Source organism: Sinocyclocheilus grahami, unplaced genomic scaffold, assembly GCF_001515645.1.
Source record: "Sinocyclocheilus grahami isolate Dianchi unplaced genomic scaffold, SAMN03320097.WGS_v1.1 scaffold1205.1, whole genome shotgun sequence".
Lineage (NCBI taxonomy): Eukaryota > Metazoa > Chordata > Actinopteri > Cypriniformes > Cyprinidae > Sinocyclocheilus > Sinocyclocheilus grahami.
The window spans coordinates 75,071-91,323 of record NW_015506384.1 but is presented as its reverse complement, the minus strand read 5'-3'; the positions used below and the strand labels follow the sequence as shown (position 1 = coordinate 91,323).

Below are 16,253 nucleotides of genomic sequence, written 5' to 3'. Positions count from 1 at the left end.
ATATTTGCATCAAAATTCTATTAAAACACTGTTGCAATTATTTGTAAAAGTAATGACTTGTAAATCTTGCAAGTCAGCTATTCACTGTGCTTACTATTCTTTTTATGGTGGTGCTTTAGAGCCATTGCTTACACATCTGCACTTCACTAATGAAGCAGTGAAATTGTTCTGTAACCAGGCACATGCACTTGTCACCTTATACGTTTTTACTGATCAGATAGCTATCTGATTTGTTAAAACTGTTCCATTTACAACTGGCCATATAAACGTGTCTCCTCAAAATACGATCTTCAGTTCCTGTGCTAATAGGGGAGAGAGTGCGTCATCACTGAGGAGAGAATTTAGTCTCACTACTTATAATGAAGATGAATGTGCTTTGAGGCGCTGGATGCGACGTTGAACTTTCAGCTTATTTGCGGCAGTTTGTGAGTCTGCTAGCTGTAGAGAGACGTTCATCTGCAGCGGCTCATATCTGTGGAGATGCGTGTTGCAGTAGTGCTGTGGTAAAATTAAAAATATGTTGTTCAACAACCAGATGCATTTACACTTGTCCAGTTGCATCTGATAAGCGTCTCAGACCACCTCTTGAAGTGTTTTGCGAGATCGGATTGCAATCCACCTCTACATGCATTTCGGACCAGTCCATTGTTTTCTTTTTATTTCTTTCTTTCTTTAATTATTATTATTGAGCAGGGTGATGCGAATTATTCAGGCCCACCCACATTTTTAGAGGCCCACCCACTAACAACTTTCTGTCTCCGTCACTGCTGTTGATGCTTAATTTAGTCACTGTACTGAATAAATACCTCAGGTTGTGTTTGTTTTCTTCTAAAAAAGATGGAAAGTAAGCAAATCTAGCAGTATTTACGGCTTTTCTGTAGGAAGAAGTACTTTCCCTCCATGCAATACGAATTACCTCACTTTTGTGTGCTCGTTATACCACGATGTCAGACTGTTTTCCTTAAATTTCTTTAAATTGTAGCTTGTAGCAACACCTCCCTCTTTACCTTTTGGACATGGCTCATGTTTATAACAGTAATCTTGTGGGGGGGGTAGACTAATTTAAAATAATGTAATCATCTGGTTTTAGCTAGGTTTCTGTCAAACAGAGCACATCTAAGTTATGATCTGTGATCATATCAAAAAAATGCTTTCAGAGGACATCTAATATTCATTAAGCCAAGCTTTATCATGTGCTTATATGTGTATTATATCTGTTTTTATTTGTTGAACGTCAATTTAATTTTTACCCTTAAATTGGTTTGGACGTTTTTTGTATCTGCTAGTTAGGGGAACAGACCGGTGGGCAAACTTTTTGACTCATGGGCCACATAAAGTTTTTTGAATGTAAGTGAGGAGCCGCATAGTACTGTCACCAGTTCACCAGCTCCTTTCACCATGCCTGCCACAAGACCAGTCATCTCAGCACTCTACATTTCCCATCATCCCCTCTGGCTACCACTCCACAATCACCACACCTGTCTGCCATCAACCTTATCAGTTCCTCAACATAAGCCAGCACCAAACACATGTGGTTGTCGGGTCTCGTCATTCAGTACGGAACTACTTACCTGTGGATTACTTACCAGTGCATCGAACTGTCTTGACCTTCATTTTCTTTGACATCTGTGTATCACCATCGGCCTACCTACAACCCTTCAGAGTCAGAATCAGAATGAGCTATATTGCCAGGTTTGTTTACACATACGAGGAATTTGTTTTAGTGACAGAAGCTCCACAGTGCAACAGAATGACAGTGACAAGACAGCACACAGATAATAAAAAGAATAATATAAAAATAGACAAAATAGACAATGTACATAAAAGCAAAAACACAATATATCATCAAACTGCAGGGGGTCCAGTAAGGGTCCAGTGATGTTCTTCAGATAAGCCAAAACCAGTCTTTCCAATGATTTCATGGCCACAGACGTTAGAGCCACAGGTCTGTAGTCATTAAGTCCAGTAATTTTGGGTTCCTTTGGGATGCGGATGATGGTGGAGCATTTGAAGCATGAGGGGACTTCGCACAGCTCCAGTGATCTGTGAAGATGGGGGCCAGCTGGTCAGCACAGGATTTCAGACCGGCTGGTGTCACACCATCTTGGCCTGGTGCCTTTCTTCTCTTGTTCTTTCTGAAGACCTGACGCACGTCATCTTCACTGATCTGGAGTGCTGGAGGGGGGGGGGGGTTGCAGGAGGTGTGAATGGTGTTTTTTCAAACCTGCAATAAAACCCGTTCAGATCGTCTGCCAGTTGTTAATTCTCCACAGTGCTGGGGGATGGTGTCTTGTAGTTGGTGATCTCTTTCCGACTTTTCCACACTGATGCTGAGTCACCTTATTTTTTCAGAATAATTCCTCTTTGCCACTCTGATCTCCTTTTCCAGTGTGTATTTGTCCTGTTTATACAAGACTTTGTCCCCCTTCCTGCGAGCATCTTCTTTGGCCTGACAGAGCTGTCTGAGTTTTGCAGTGAACCATAGTTTGTCGTTGTTGTAAGTTGAATGAGTCCTGGTAGGAATGCACATGTCTTCACAGAAACTGATATAAGATGTTACAGTCTCTGCGAGCTCGTCCAGATCGGTGGCAGCAGCTTCAAAAACACTTCAATCAGTGAGGTCAAAACAAGCTTTTAAATCCTGCTCTGCTTCATTAGTCCATCTTTTTACAGTCCTTAATACAGGTTTAGCTGATTTCAGTTTCTGCCTGTAGGTCGGTATAAGATGAACTAAACCGTGATCAGAGAGCCCCAAAGCTGCTCGTGGGACAGAAGGATATGCATCCTTTATTGTGGTGTAACAGTGATCCAATATATTACTGTCTCTGGTGGAACATGTAACATGCTGTCTGTATTTTGGCAGTTCACGGGGAAGATTTGCTTTATTAAAGTACCCGAGAATGATTATAACAGAGTCTGTGTGTTGTTGTTCTATGTCTGTGATCTGATCAGCGAGTTTCTGTAAAGCTGAGCTCACGTGCGCTTGTGGAGGAATGTAAACACTCACGAGAATGAACAAGCAAGTTAACGAAGAGGGCTTCTAGATCGGGACAACACATCTTCTTTAACGCTGTGACATCTGTACATCACCTTTCGTTGATGTAAAAACATGTCCCGCCGTTGCGCGATTTCCCCGTTGATTCTGCGTTGCAGTCTGCTCTAAACAGCACAGAGTCCGGGTGTTGTTGTTCTGTGTCTGTGATCAGATCAGCGAGTTTCTGTAAAGCTGAGCTCACGTGCGCTTGTGGAGGAATGTAAACACTCACGAGAATGAACAAGCAAGTTAACGAAGAGGGCTTCTAGATCGGGACAACACATCTTCTTTAACGCTGTGACATCTGTACATCACCTTTCGTTGATGTAAAAACATGTCCCGCCGTTGCGCGATTTCCCCATTGATTCTGCGTCGCAGTCTGCTCTAAACAGCTGAAAGCCAGGCAGTTGTAGCGCGCTGTCCGAAATGGCGTCATTCAGCCAGGTTCCCTGTGAAACACAGAGCAGCAGAGTTTGAAAAATCCTTGTTTGTCCTGGTGAGCAGAAGAAGTTTGTCCATTTTGTTGGGTAGAGAGAGGAGATTCGCCAGATGGATGCTAGGCAACGGCGTTTGAAATCCGCGCTGCCTGAGCTTCACTAGCACGCCGGCTCTCTTCCCCCGTCTGCGCATCCTGAAGCGCTTGATCAGCGCCGCTGCACCGCCAACTACAACGTTCAGCAAAACATCTGAATAATCGAAATCCAGTAGAAGATTTTGTGGTGTGTTCTGCCGAATGTTCAGCAGTTCATCCCTGGTCAAACTGATCGTGTTTGAGAAACAAAAAACAGGAAAAACTAACAAAAACAGTACAAACACTGGAGAGCCAAACACTAAGGCGGCCATGTGCGGCGCCATCTTACAAAATACAAACTACAAATACAGCAACTCCTCTCCAGAACCTGCTCCATAGATTATTCTCACTCCAGTATCATCACAGTCACAATCTGCTTACCAGAAACTCACCTGCTCTCTGCCAGAGTGTTGTTTAAATAAAACTGTTCAGACGATTACCTGTGTTTGCATTCTTCTGTTCTGTGACAAGTATATGCATGACAAATTGAGCTTTGATTATTATTTTTTTTATTCGAAAACTGACACTCAGTTACTATGTGGAAGTATACATGACAGTTCTATTCTTGTACCATCTCTACCTTGTTTTTTACCCAGAGTGTTGTTTAAATAAAACTGTTCAGACGATTACCTGTGTTTGCATTCTTCTGTTCTGTGACAAGTATATGCATGACAAATTGAGCTTTGATTATTTTTTTTTTATTCGAAAACTGACACTCAGTTACTATGTGGAAGTATACATGACAGTTCTATTCTTGTACCATCTCTACCTTGTTTTTTATGAGCATAAAATGAGCATATATAAGTCAATTGATGTACATTGTACAAGTCACATTTTATCATTTCATTCAGGAATAATGTATAAACAAAAGTTTCCAAAGATAAACATGTATTTTTGTTCCCATCACTCAATCCTTTAAATTTAGCAAAACTCAGAACAGAAAAAAGAACTAAAATATAAGTATTAAAAAAACTGCAGTTATAGTCTCATTCAATATATACAAAACAAATTTATATAAAGCGAAACTGAAACTAGCGGCGTGTGCGTTTTGTGCTTGACGTTGATTGCTTTACCGCTTTGAAATATAAATCACAGCACGTTTCAGATTGTATAACATTTATAATCCGTAAAACAGCAGAACCAAAAACCAAATACTAAGTAAATAATAATAGCTAATGAACAGGATAAAAAAATATATAAACTATATCTGTTTTTCCCATGAATTTTTATTACCTATGAAAAGCTTTCTTTCTTTCTTTCCTCCGCTCTCTCCTACAAACACACACACACACACACACACATACAGTACAGACATGTGGAACAAACCCACACACAGAAACTTGTCAGCATTGACCCACGACCAGAGGCGTCATGCCCATTCAAACCGAGGGCATGGGCCCCCTCAGATTTTCGAGCCAAGTGGATTTGGAATGCAGCTTCCAAAAGACAAAAATAGCCAAATTATATATTTTTTGATACAATCACATGGGTGTGATGTGTGGCACATCAGCTGCTAAATTCAAATCTGTGTACGCTGACTGGTGCAGAGCCAGAGACAGACGTGTTTTAGAACCAATCACACATGATTCTGTTGAGCTTATGAATGTAATGGTCAATCAGAGGCGTTCAGATGAGTCATTGCTGAAACACCGTTTCAGTTCACTGACTGAATTCTCATCAGAAACAACATGCCCATTCAAACCGAGGGCATGGGCCCCCTCAGATTTTCGAGCCAAGTGGATTTGGAATGCAGCTTCCAAAAGACAAAAATAGCCAAATTATATATTTTTTGATACAATCACATGGGTGTGATGTGTGGCACATCAGCTGCTAAATTCAAATCTGTGTACGCTGACTGGCGCAGAGCCAGAGACAGACGTGTTTTAGAACCAATCACACATGATTCTGTTGAGCTTATGAATGTAATGGTCAATCAGAGGCGTTCAGATGAGTCATTGCTGAAACACCGTGTAGATGTGCGTACGATGTACCAAATAAGATATGCATTTCACAGTGCAAACAGCTTCAGTGCTTTACTGCCTGCGACAGTAAAACAGTTGTGCAACTGAAAAGCTACATGACATTTCTCAATAACGCCACTGTTTTTGAAGAAGTTTAATTTACAGATTAGATTTTTGCTGCTGCCAAAAAAAAAAAGAAACTGCTGAGACGAACATGCAGTAGGCTACTCTGGTCATTGACACACACTTCTCTCCCTCTCCGTTAATCAGCAACGGGATCTTGCGATGGAGAACCGTGTTCTTGACGGCTATAGAAGGGTGGGCTGGCAGATATCCTGGGTGGGCATTTTTTTGTCGTCATATCATCAAGTCTAGAAGATATTTATATTGTAGATATTGCAAAAGTTAACTCTTAACTTTTATAAAGAATATCTCTTTGGATTTGAGACTTTAGTCTTTGCAACTTTACAGATCTTCTTTATGCACCAAGAGCATGTAACACTCCAAAGTGAAAGGAAAACTTGAAATCGCATCATATGACCCCTTTAAGTACTTCTCTTAACAGAGAAATATGAGCAATCAGTCCGCTTCAGAATGGTTTTAATCACTGCATACAAAAATGAATGCAACCTTTATCTAATTCTGATGGGCAAATATCTGATTCGGTGGGCAAGACAGTCATTTGACGGTCATCTGCCCATGTCTGGAGCCGGCCCCAGAGAACACTGTAACAAGTTCCCATAGATTATTATGAATTTTTGTATACTGTTTATATTATATATATACACATAGGAAAGAGGGCCTAAACATTTCTATTGCCTATGACGATATTATTTGACGGTCATCTGCCCATGTCTGGAGCCGGCCCCAGAGAACACTGTAACAAGTTCCCATAGATTATTATGAATTTTTGTATACTGTTTATATTATATATATATACACATAGGAAAGAGGGCCTAAACATTTCTATTGCCTATGACGATATCACTGAGCGCAATCTAATTCTGACTGAATATCCTGTATGCATAACTGTTATATACAGCATTACAGGCTACCACGCCATCTATTGGATTTTGCTGATATTGTATCAAATTAGTAATTTCGGAGTCGGACCAACTGCCTCACGGGCCGGATGAAAGTGGCAGGTGGTCCATAGTTTGCCCCCCTCTGCTCTATAGTATGGTATCTAGGTGAAAGAGTCTCTGTGTGCTGAGAATTAACTGACTTCTGTGATGTGTTTTCAGTCTGACAAATTCAGTCTGTCTGCTTCCTGACCTGAGCCCCAGTTAGTCAAGTACAAACTCGAACACTATGTGCCATATTTCTAGAGAGAAGAGCGGCACCACCCCTGAAGGGATGAAGACCAATCTCTTTTCAACAGGTCAGGTCTGCCCCAAAAACTCGGCCAATTGTCTATGCAACTTATATTTTTCTGCTGGAACCACTTAGACACACCAAAGTACGAATATTACAAATATATTAATTTAACAGGTTCTTAAAAAAAAATGGCACAACACAACAAAACGCAAAACACAACACGATTCACACACAAGTGGCCGAGTCGAAAGCAAAAGGGGCAGTGCCCCAACCGAGTGAAATCACATTGGTAATTAGACACTCTTAGAACATGTATTAAAGTGCAAGAATATACAGTGACCCCAAACAATATTTGAACATAAGCCTCCATTTAAAATGTATTCCTGTCAGATAATACAATGACAGAAAGATGCACAAGCATTTGGGATTAAAATAACGTAAACAATTTACATCATGATAAATTAATGAAAATGTGTTTGTGGTTAGTGGAACATACTGAGTTGTCAGGGATCTGGAAGGAGGACCCAATTGGAGTTTGAGTAACAAGGGTTTATTGAAAAAATATATCACAACAGGAACACAGGAAACAGAGACAGCTAGGGAAGGCCACTGGAACGGCTTCAGACATCAACTGGCAGAATACTTTAGCAGCAGAGGGGGCGGTAATGACTTAATAGCAACCAAAAATGCAAACAAAAGATCAGGACTAAGAGAACTAAATGAATACTAAAATAAAAGCGGAGACAAAAACAGACTAAATCCAAAAACCAAGGAGCACAACAAGAGCATAGAATTACAAGAGACAAGACTAGGGCAAGACTAGAGCACAAGATCAAACAGGCAGGGAGACAGGAACACATACTCAGCCACATCCACAGACAGAAACAAAGATAGTGACAGAGAGGGTAAGAATGACCATGAACTGGCAAATACAAAAAGGGCAAGGAGAACTATAAATAGGGAGGAAGGCACACAAAGAACAGGGGAGCACAATTAAACCAACCAGGGCTAAAAAGAGGGTGTGGTAAAGAGGAAACAAGGAGGAGGGGCTAGAGGAGCACATGGCTGAGAAAAACCATCAACAAAGCCATGTGCTGACACACAAGACAGACACAGGAAACAAACACAAGACAAATGGAGTGTCAGAAGTGGCAGAACCCCGACACTACCCCCCTCCCAACGGACGCCTCCTGGCGTCCAAGCCCAACATCCAGACTTTGGTGACAGAAGCAAGACAAGAACATAAAATTACAAAGTCAGGGTCATGAGCAGGCAGCACTGGGGCTGGAGTGAACTCTGGCAACTCACAGGCTGCAGAAGACTGTACAGGAACATCTTCAGAGGTAATAACAGGGAGAGCAGTAGGCTCGGGGACAGCCTCCACAGGTGGAACATGACTAGCAGGAAAATCTTCTGAGGGACTTGTCAGAAACAGCTGAGAACTGGTCTGGTGTGATCTCAGTGGATACAACTTGACTAGCAGGAACAACCTCTGTGGGCTTGACAAGACAAACAGGAACACATCTCCATGGCCATGACCCAACTGGCAAGGACAACCTCAGAGGACATAACAGGACAGACAGGATCAGTTTATATGGCCATAACTTGACAGGCAAGAACACTGTCTATGGCCATGACCCAACTGGCGGTAACCTCCTGTAGGCATGACAGGAATAGTCTCCATGAACATGACTGGCAGGTACCACTTCGATGGATCTGACATAACAGGCAAGAACCTTCTCTATGGACTTGACATAACCGACAAGAACATCTTCTATGGACATAACATAACAGGAGTAATCTCTGGGGACTTGACACGATTGACAGAATAAGTGACAACATTGATCAGCCAACACAGGGTTAAGTGAAGCTGACTTGATTGACTCAGAGGTGGCTACAATGGCCTGGGTCAACACAGGAATGACTTGACTGCAACTGGGATGGCCACATCAGTCTGGATCAACTCGGAAGTCTGGAACGGATTTGACCGACTTGGATAACTGTAGTGGTCTCCGGAATGATTTAAACAGACTTGCTAGAAGCAAGGATGGCTGCGGCAATCTCAGTGGACTCAGGAGTGTCTGAAGCTGGATTAACAGACACTGTGATGGCCACAGCGGTCTCAGTCGACTCGGACACAACTGGAACATACTTGACTTTAGCAAGGATAGCAACAGCAGTCAGTCAACTCACAGGTGTTTAAAACTGGCTTGACCGATTCAGGAATGGCACCAGCTCAGAAAAATGGTACGGACTAGACTGGATCAGGGATAGCTGCAGCAATCTCAGTCAACTCAGGGATATCTGGAACTGACAAGACAGGATTAATGGAGCAGAATTGACTAGATGAGGAAAAACAAAACAAAAAAAACACTGGAGTAGTGAAGCTCATCTGCTGGGTCCTGACTTTGGCCGGTTCGTAATGTCAGGGATCTGGAAGGAGAACCCAATCGCAGTGCGAGTAACAAGGGTTGATTGACAAAACCAACCGATACAAAAGGGTAGTGAGGTACACAGGTGATACCACAACAGGAACAAAGGAAACAGAGACAGCTAGGGAAGGCCACTGGAACTGCTTCAGACATCAACTGGCAGAATACTTTAGCAGCAGAGGGGGCAGCAAGACCAGGCCAGTGGAGAGAGCAGAGCAAGGCATTATAGAGCTGAGTTAACCATGATACTTGTTAACCATAAACTCTGAAGCACCCCAGATGCCAGGCAAGGGTACCAGTGGGCAGGAACAGGTCAGAACAGGAACTCTAACACCACCACCACCACAACAACAACAACAACAACAAGGCTCAACAGGACCACAAATTACTCCAATGCAGGCAAGAGAATAAACAAAACAAAAGGACTAATAAAAGAAAATAAGTAGCAAATAATGATTAAATTTAAAATATCAACCAAAAATGCAAACAAAAGACCAGGACTAAGATAACTAAATTAATACTAAAATAAAAGCAAAGAGACAAAAACAGACCAAATCCAAAAACAAGGAGCAGGACAAGGGCATAGAATTACAAGAGACAAGACTAGGGCAAGACTAGAGCACACGATCAAACAGACAGGGAGACAGGAACACATACTCAGCCACAGCCACAGACAGAAACAAAGACCATGACAGAGAGGGTAAGAATGACCACAAACCAGCAAATACAAAAAGGCAAGCAGAACTATAAATAGAGAGCAAGGCACACAAGGAACAGGTGAGCACAATTAAACCAACAAGGGCTAACAAGAGGTTGTGGTAAAGAGGAAACCAGGAGGAGGGGCTAGAGGAGCACATGGCTGAGAAAAACTATCAACAAAGCTATGTGCTGACACACAAGACAACATGGACACAGGAAACAAACACAAGACAAATGGAGTGTCAGGGCAGGACCCTGACAGATATTAATGTGTAAGGACCACGCAATTGGCCCAACGGAGGTATCCAGTGGTGGCTGAAGGTTTCCTGTGTGTTCAATCTTTTCAGTGTGCAAAGTTATTAAATTTAAGTTAAATTCTAATCAGACTCCAATTTATTATGACCTCGAATTTATGTTAGAATGCCAATTATTGTTGATCATTCATAGGATAAATTATCTAGACATATGATTAATCTATTTAACTCTTTAATCTTATTGTACTCATTCATTCGGATTCTCATGTTGCTCAGAGATCTCGCATCGGCCGTTAGCAGACCTCACAGTCACATACTCACCAGTCTTGGTTATTAGACAGAGGTAATTGACTAATACTTTAGATGGCCGCTCCTAGGCTTGCTCGTTCTATAAGTACTTTTGTTTAGTCCCCATAGATCTGTACACACTTGAATAAAGCAACATTAGCTCTAGTCAGAGGTCACGACTACTGTTACGATATAAGCCGACCGATATTACTTTCTCTGAAAGTAGCTTTGGTTTGGTCATGCCATGGTTTCCCATGTACACTTATCTAGAGTAACATAACAATAAACAGAGGTTAGACTCACCCTATATAGGTTGGTCGAACAACATCCAGTTGACCTAAACGGAAATTCCCTTTTAGCCCTTACAGTCTAAGAACACTTAAACTAATACCAAGTGTTAGCCGGATCTCTAAAGATCCAGTTTGTGCGCCCTATGCTCCATCTCAACTGGATTTTAGTCCATTACTAACCTGAGGCAAAAATACGGTAACAAGGATACAATGTAATCTACTAGAATCAATAATTTCAGAGTAAACAGAATCAATTCAAATGTAACAATTTATTATACTTATTTACAGTCAGGTAAATATGTATTATGCCAATTGCACAGTCAATTCAGAGATATCAAATCAACACAAGACATCAAATTCTCAAAGATAAATGTAAGAGTAAAAGATACATACCTTACTTCAGGAAAATACATAGTATAGCGTTTGTGTGAAAACTTCACACTACGGGCTCATCTGACTACAGAAGCCCCTGATCTTCTTGCAACATTCCCTTACTCAGTACTCAGACCAAGACAAACATCCTCCAAATGGAGACAGGAACTAACCACTGGAATTTGCATTGATCAAGTCCTAGACGTGGAGAGTTTACACCTTTTGGGGACAGATGGTAATTTGCATGAAAGACACTGGGAAATGGCACACCCTCTACAGTGAGCAACATATCTCTAAACTCTTAGGATCTGTATTACCTTTTAGTCTACTTAGACCATTGTACCAGTTGACTTGAGACAATTCAAATGATTCCAAACATGACTGTGAATATCACTTGCATTCATGTTGAACATTATATTATGCTGTTGACCATTCTGAGTGAGCGGAGTGAGGGGAAGGAAGTGGATGAACAGGATATGTGAGAAAGGATTTTTTCCCACATCTTCTCTCAGTGAGATGTCGAGACGGATGTCTGTATGTTAATACACTGTGTTTGTATATTGTCCGTATCTTAGAATATCAAAGTGTCTGAGGTTCTTCAAGTCTTACAAATGTATGTGCCATATGGGGACGCCTGTGTGAACCTGAGGAAAACTGACTTTATACATCTTCTAAAAATCACCGAAACACCAGCTGACTCAAACACATTTAGACTTTAAAGAGACTTTAAACTTTCAAGTTTCTTGGTTCCAATGACATTCTCTGTTAATATTGCCTCATGCTCTTTATCGCAGCTATTTGCCGGAGCAGCTGTGGTGATGGTTTCTGCTCCAGACCCAACATGTGTACATGTCCTGGTGACCAAATAGCCCTAACCTGTGCCAACAAATCATGTACGTTTTTCCAGATATCTTCATTCAAATAGGTTTCTAAAGAAAAAGAAATACTGTAAGACAATAGAAAAGGTAGTGATGTCCACATGCCATATAAAGTAGTCCTAATCTGTCATAACATGAACCATTTGTGATTATAAAGTCTTTCTGTCTTTCTTTTCTGGTTAAAGCCCAACAGTGCAATATCAGATGTATGAATGGAGGGCTGTGTGAAGATGACCATTGCCAGTGTCCAAAGGGATTTACAGGAAGCTTCTGTGGACAGCGTGAGTTCAAGTTCAAGTTCAGTTTATTTCTAGTGCACGTTTAAGTGTAGAACAAAGCTGACCAAAGTGCTGCAAAACAAACAATAAAATGCCTCAAAAGTATGGCTACGACTTAGCTGTACATTGTGTATCTGATTTATGTCTTACTTCCATCCTCGCTGGACAACCTGCTTCTTCTTCATGTCCTCTGAGACATGGGCTCATCATTGGCTTGTTTTCGAATTCCATAAATTCTCTCTCAAGCCTTACTCGGGTCTCTTCACTGTCACCCAGTCACATTCAAACACTGCTTCAAGATTCCTGTCCTTAATCAAACTCAAAGTAAATCCAAAGACAGCAAATTTACCTGCAATACTAATACACAGGACTTGTTATTTTGATTATTTTGCCCATCTATAAGCCCATCTAGGTGTACAGTCACATCCTGGCTAGGCATTAACTGAACTGAGGTCTCATTGTAGAGTAAAAGCATGTAGAAGACCATAGACTGAGGGTCAGCTGATGTTCACAAAACAGCACAGACTGCTGGAGATTATCAGGGTTCTCCAGAGTTGCAGTTGCTATAAATCATCCAGAGAACCAGCCGTTTCTGTAGGAGTTCAAGGCTTTGCTTATAGACAATTGAGGGCAAGCCAAAGCTCTTGGCTCATCTGTTTGGCACTCAGCTAATGTTAAAAGTCTTTGATTCTGGGTTTAAAGCCTTGGCCTTTCGCCAGTGCTTTGGAATGCAAGATGAGCAACATTAACCTGTATGGACGCTACCTGTGTTAACAGTCATCCTGTAGTAAACCAGCCATAATTCACTGTTCGTTTATCGTGAAGTGTCCTAGACTTTCAGGTTAAGATGATTTAAATGTTTTTCACGTAGGACACATAACACACATGCCCGACCTAATTTATCTTAAAATGTATTCTTTATACAAAGAATTTAGCACACTTCCATTATCAAATCATGCAGAGCAAGTCCAATTTATATTGGCTTTTATCTGAAGAATGGTTGTGATCTATAGTTATTTGATCCTTACAAGGATCAGACTTATGATTTGTCATATTCAGATGCAAATGAAAGGCAGATGCTGTGCCCAAAGCAGTGCAGCTTTTGAAAGCAAATGGTTTTGTTCCAGCTGTCTGTGAAAAGACCTGCTATAACAGTGGACGCTGCATTGGACCAAACCACTGCGCGTGTGTGTACGGCTTCACTGGACCACAGTGTGAGAGAGGTAAGAACAAGCCATCTGTACTGATGTACTATTTCAATGGCAAACATGATTTTGGGTAAAATTAGTTTCCTGAGAATGATGAACTCAATATTTCATTGTAGAGTAAATCTATTAAATTAAACCTCAGTATCTGAATCCCAGACATATCTTTATCTATGAAATAATTCAACTGAAGTGAACTGTGAAGAAATGAACTGCTGCATGTGTCCTGATGATTATAAAGCCTAAGTATCATATGGGAAATTATTCTGAGCAACACTGACCATTTCGATGTGAAGCTTAACCCGCAACTGTGAAACAGTATTCATGCTCAGGAAGCAGAGAAAGAGAAAATCAGGACAAAGATGTTTTTTTTTCAGGATGTATATGAGTTGGCACAGGGGCTGATGGTAAATGAAAGCTCATGGTTGTGTAATGCAGAACATATGTCAAGCTGTTCAGACTACCTGAGTCCTGCTCTCTCCAGACGCCTTCCATGTGCTGTTGCTGCTTCGCTCAGACGCTTTTAAAAAGCATTAAATGAAACATGTTTGTTTGTTCGTTTTGTAGAGAAGAAAGGTTATTCAAATTCTTCTGGGGATGGTAAAACAGTCAGTCTGCAAATTGTAAATACACAAATGTTTTGTGTCCATGCTATAGTTACGCTTCACATTAGCTTATTTGTTATTTGTTCTGGAGAAAGGAACATCAGAAAATTGCTGTTTTTGGATCTAACTTGACTTGAAATACCTTTTGTTTCCAACATCTCCCATGTCCTCCATTTAATTATGACCTATATCTGGCGGACTAATCTTCTCATTAGTTGCTATGGGTATGGAATTATTTCTTGCTTAATGACAAGGGGCCTTACTTTAACGATCTAAGCGCACGGTGCAGGTGCACTAAGGGCGTGTCCGAATCCACTTTTGCTAGTTGAATGACAGGAAAAATGGTCGGCGCACCCGGTGCATGCTCTAAAAGGGTTGTTCATATTCTCTTAATGAGTCATGGGAGTGTTTTGGGCGTAACGTGCAATAAACCAATCAGAGTCTCATCTCCCATTCAAGCCAGTTGTGCTCGAGCCATGGTGGATTCGCTAATTACATGGCAGAATTTGCAAGAGCAAAGACTGAACGCATCTCCAGAGAGAGAATCTACGGGGCATAATAATAATCTTCTACATTGTAATCCTTTCATTTTTAATATTTGGCATGTTTGTGTGCTGCTGTGTGTGTAATAAGCAGAGTGTACGTGCATTGTTCACCCACCTATAGGCGCATATTACTAACGCGCTCTTTAAATAGCAACAACAAAAAAAGATTGCGCCATTGACTTTAGACCAGGTTTCAGTTGGTCAATGGTGCAGGCGTTTTCATTTGCCTCAAAATAGCAACGTGCCTGAACACACCTGGTTTTCAGACCAGCACGCACATGGGCGCAAATGCATTTGCTGTTTAAACAACATGGCGCAGGACGTGAAAATGATAACTGCGTCGGGCTGAAACTAGCAAAAAAACACTTGCGTCACGCCTGGCTCTGCATTGCGCCAAGTGTATGATAGAGCCCAAGGACATCAATTATTTTTAGGGTTATTAAATGAATAATTCACCCAAAAATTTAAATGTGCTGAAAATGTGCTCACCATCTGGCAATCCAAGATCAGGATGAGTTTGTTTCTTCATCAGGTTTGTAGAAATGTAGCATTGCAGCAGTGTCTCAGCAATGGATGCTCTGCAGTGAATGGGTGCCGTCAGAATGAGAGTCCAAACAGCTGATACAAGTAATCCACAGCACTCCAGTCCATCAGTTCACATCTGCCCAAAAGAAACAAATCCATCAAGACGTTTTTAACTAAAATATGAGTCCATAATCCATTATAACGCTTCCTCCAGTGAAAAAGTCTGGTCTGGTCTGAATCAGGAGTGAAATCTGCACAGATCAAGAAGCGTTTACAAGCCAAAACAGCTCTAAAGAAATATGTGACTGTATTTTGATGTGAGCGACAACAGGAGATGGACTTTTTCACTGGAGGAAGCGTTATTATGGATTATGGACGTACTCTGTGAAAAAATAACTTCTACATTTATACTTCCTTTATGCAAATTGGGGTGTAAATTCAGCTGCATTTTCATAAAGCTATTTTTCTCTCTGTCTATGAGCTGAATGTCTGATCATCTTCTGTACAGGAGCAGACACACATGTACAACAGCATTACAGTTTTTCTAGATTCTGTCATTAAGATGCGTCTTTCATCAGAGGACAGTTAATTTTTCCATAAATTAGGAGATTAATGTCCAATATGTCCAATATTCTTACTTGCCTGGGGAATAATGCAATATTTTTTTCAGAATAGATCCTGAATATTGTGCTTTGTAACTTTTGTGGATATGTCAGATTACCGAACAGGGCCATGCTTCATCCGGGTGCACAGCAGGCAGTGTGCAGCTCAGAGCAGTGGCTTTGTGTGCAGTAAGGCGCTGTGCTGTGCCACCGTGGGACAAGTGTGGGGTCACCTCTGTGAGCTGTGCCCTACGCTCAGCTCGTCCTGCAGCAGAGGATTCACGCCAAACAGCCGCACAGGAGCCTGCCAAGGTGAGCACTGATTCTATTGCATTATTAAAATGTGTAACGTGCAGACAGCGGGAGTGTTCAGAGAACCAGTTTGAAAATAAATTTT

General features: G+C 41.3%; 1 protein-coding gene across 1 annotated transcript in view; it reads left to right on the top strand.

Annotated features, from left to right (window-relative positions):
• LOC107567994 (fibrillin-2-like) overlaps positions 1–16,253 on the top strand; it is a 96,079-nt gene that overhangs the window by 7,671 nt on the left and 72,155 nt on the right. Inside the window, 4 exon segments of the mRNA XM_016253828.1 lie at positions 12,013–12,111; positions 12,282–12,377; positions 13,502–13,597; positions 15,971–16,168. Of these exon segments, the coding sequence (XP_016109314.1) occupies positions 12,013–12,111; positions 12,282–12,377; positions 13,502–13,597; positions 15,971–16,168 (489 nt within the window).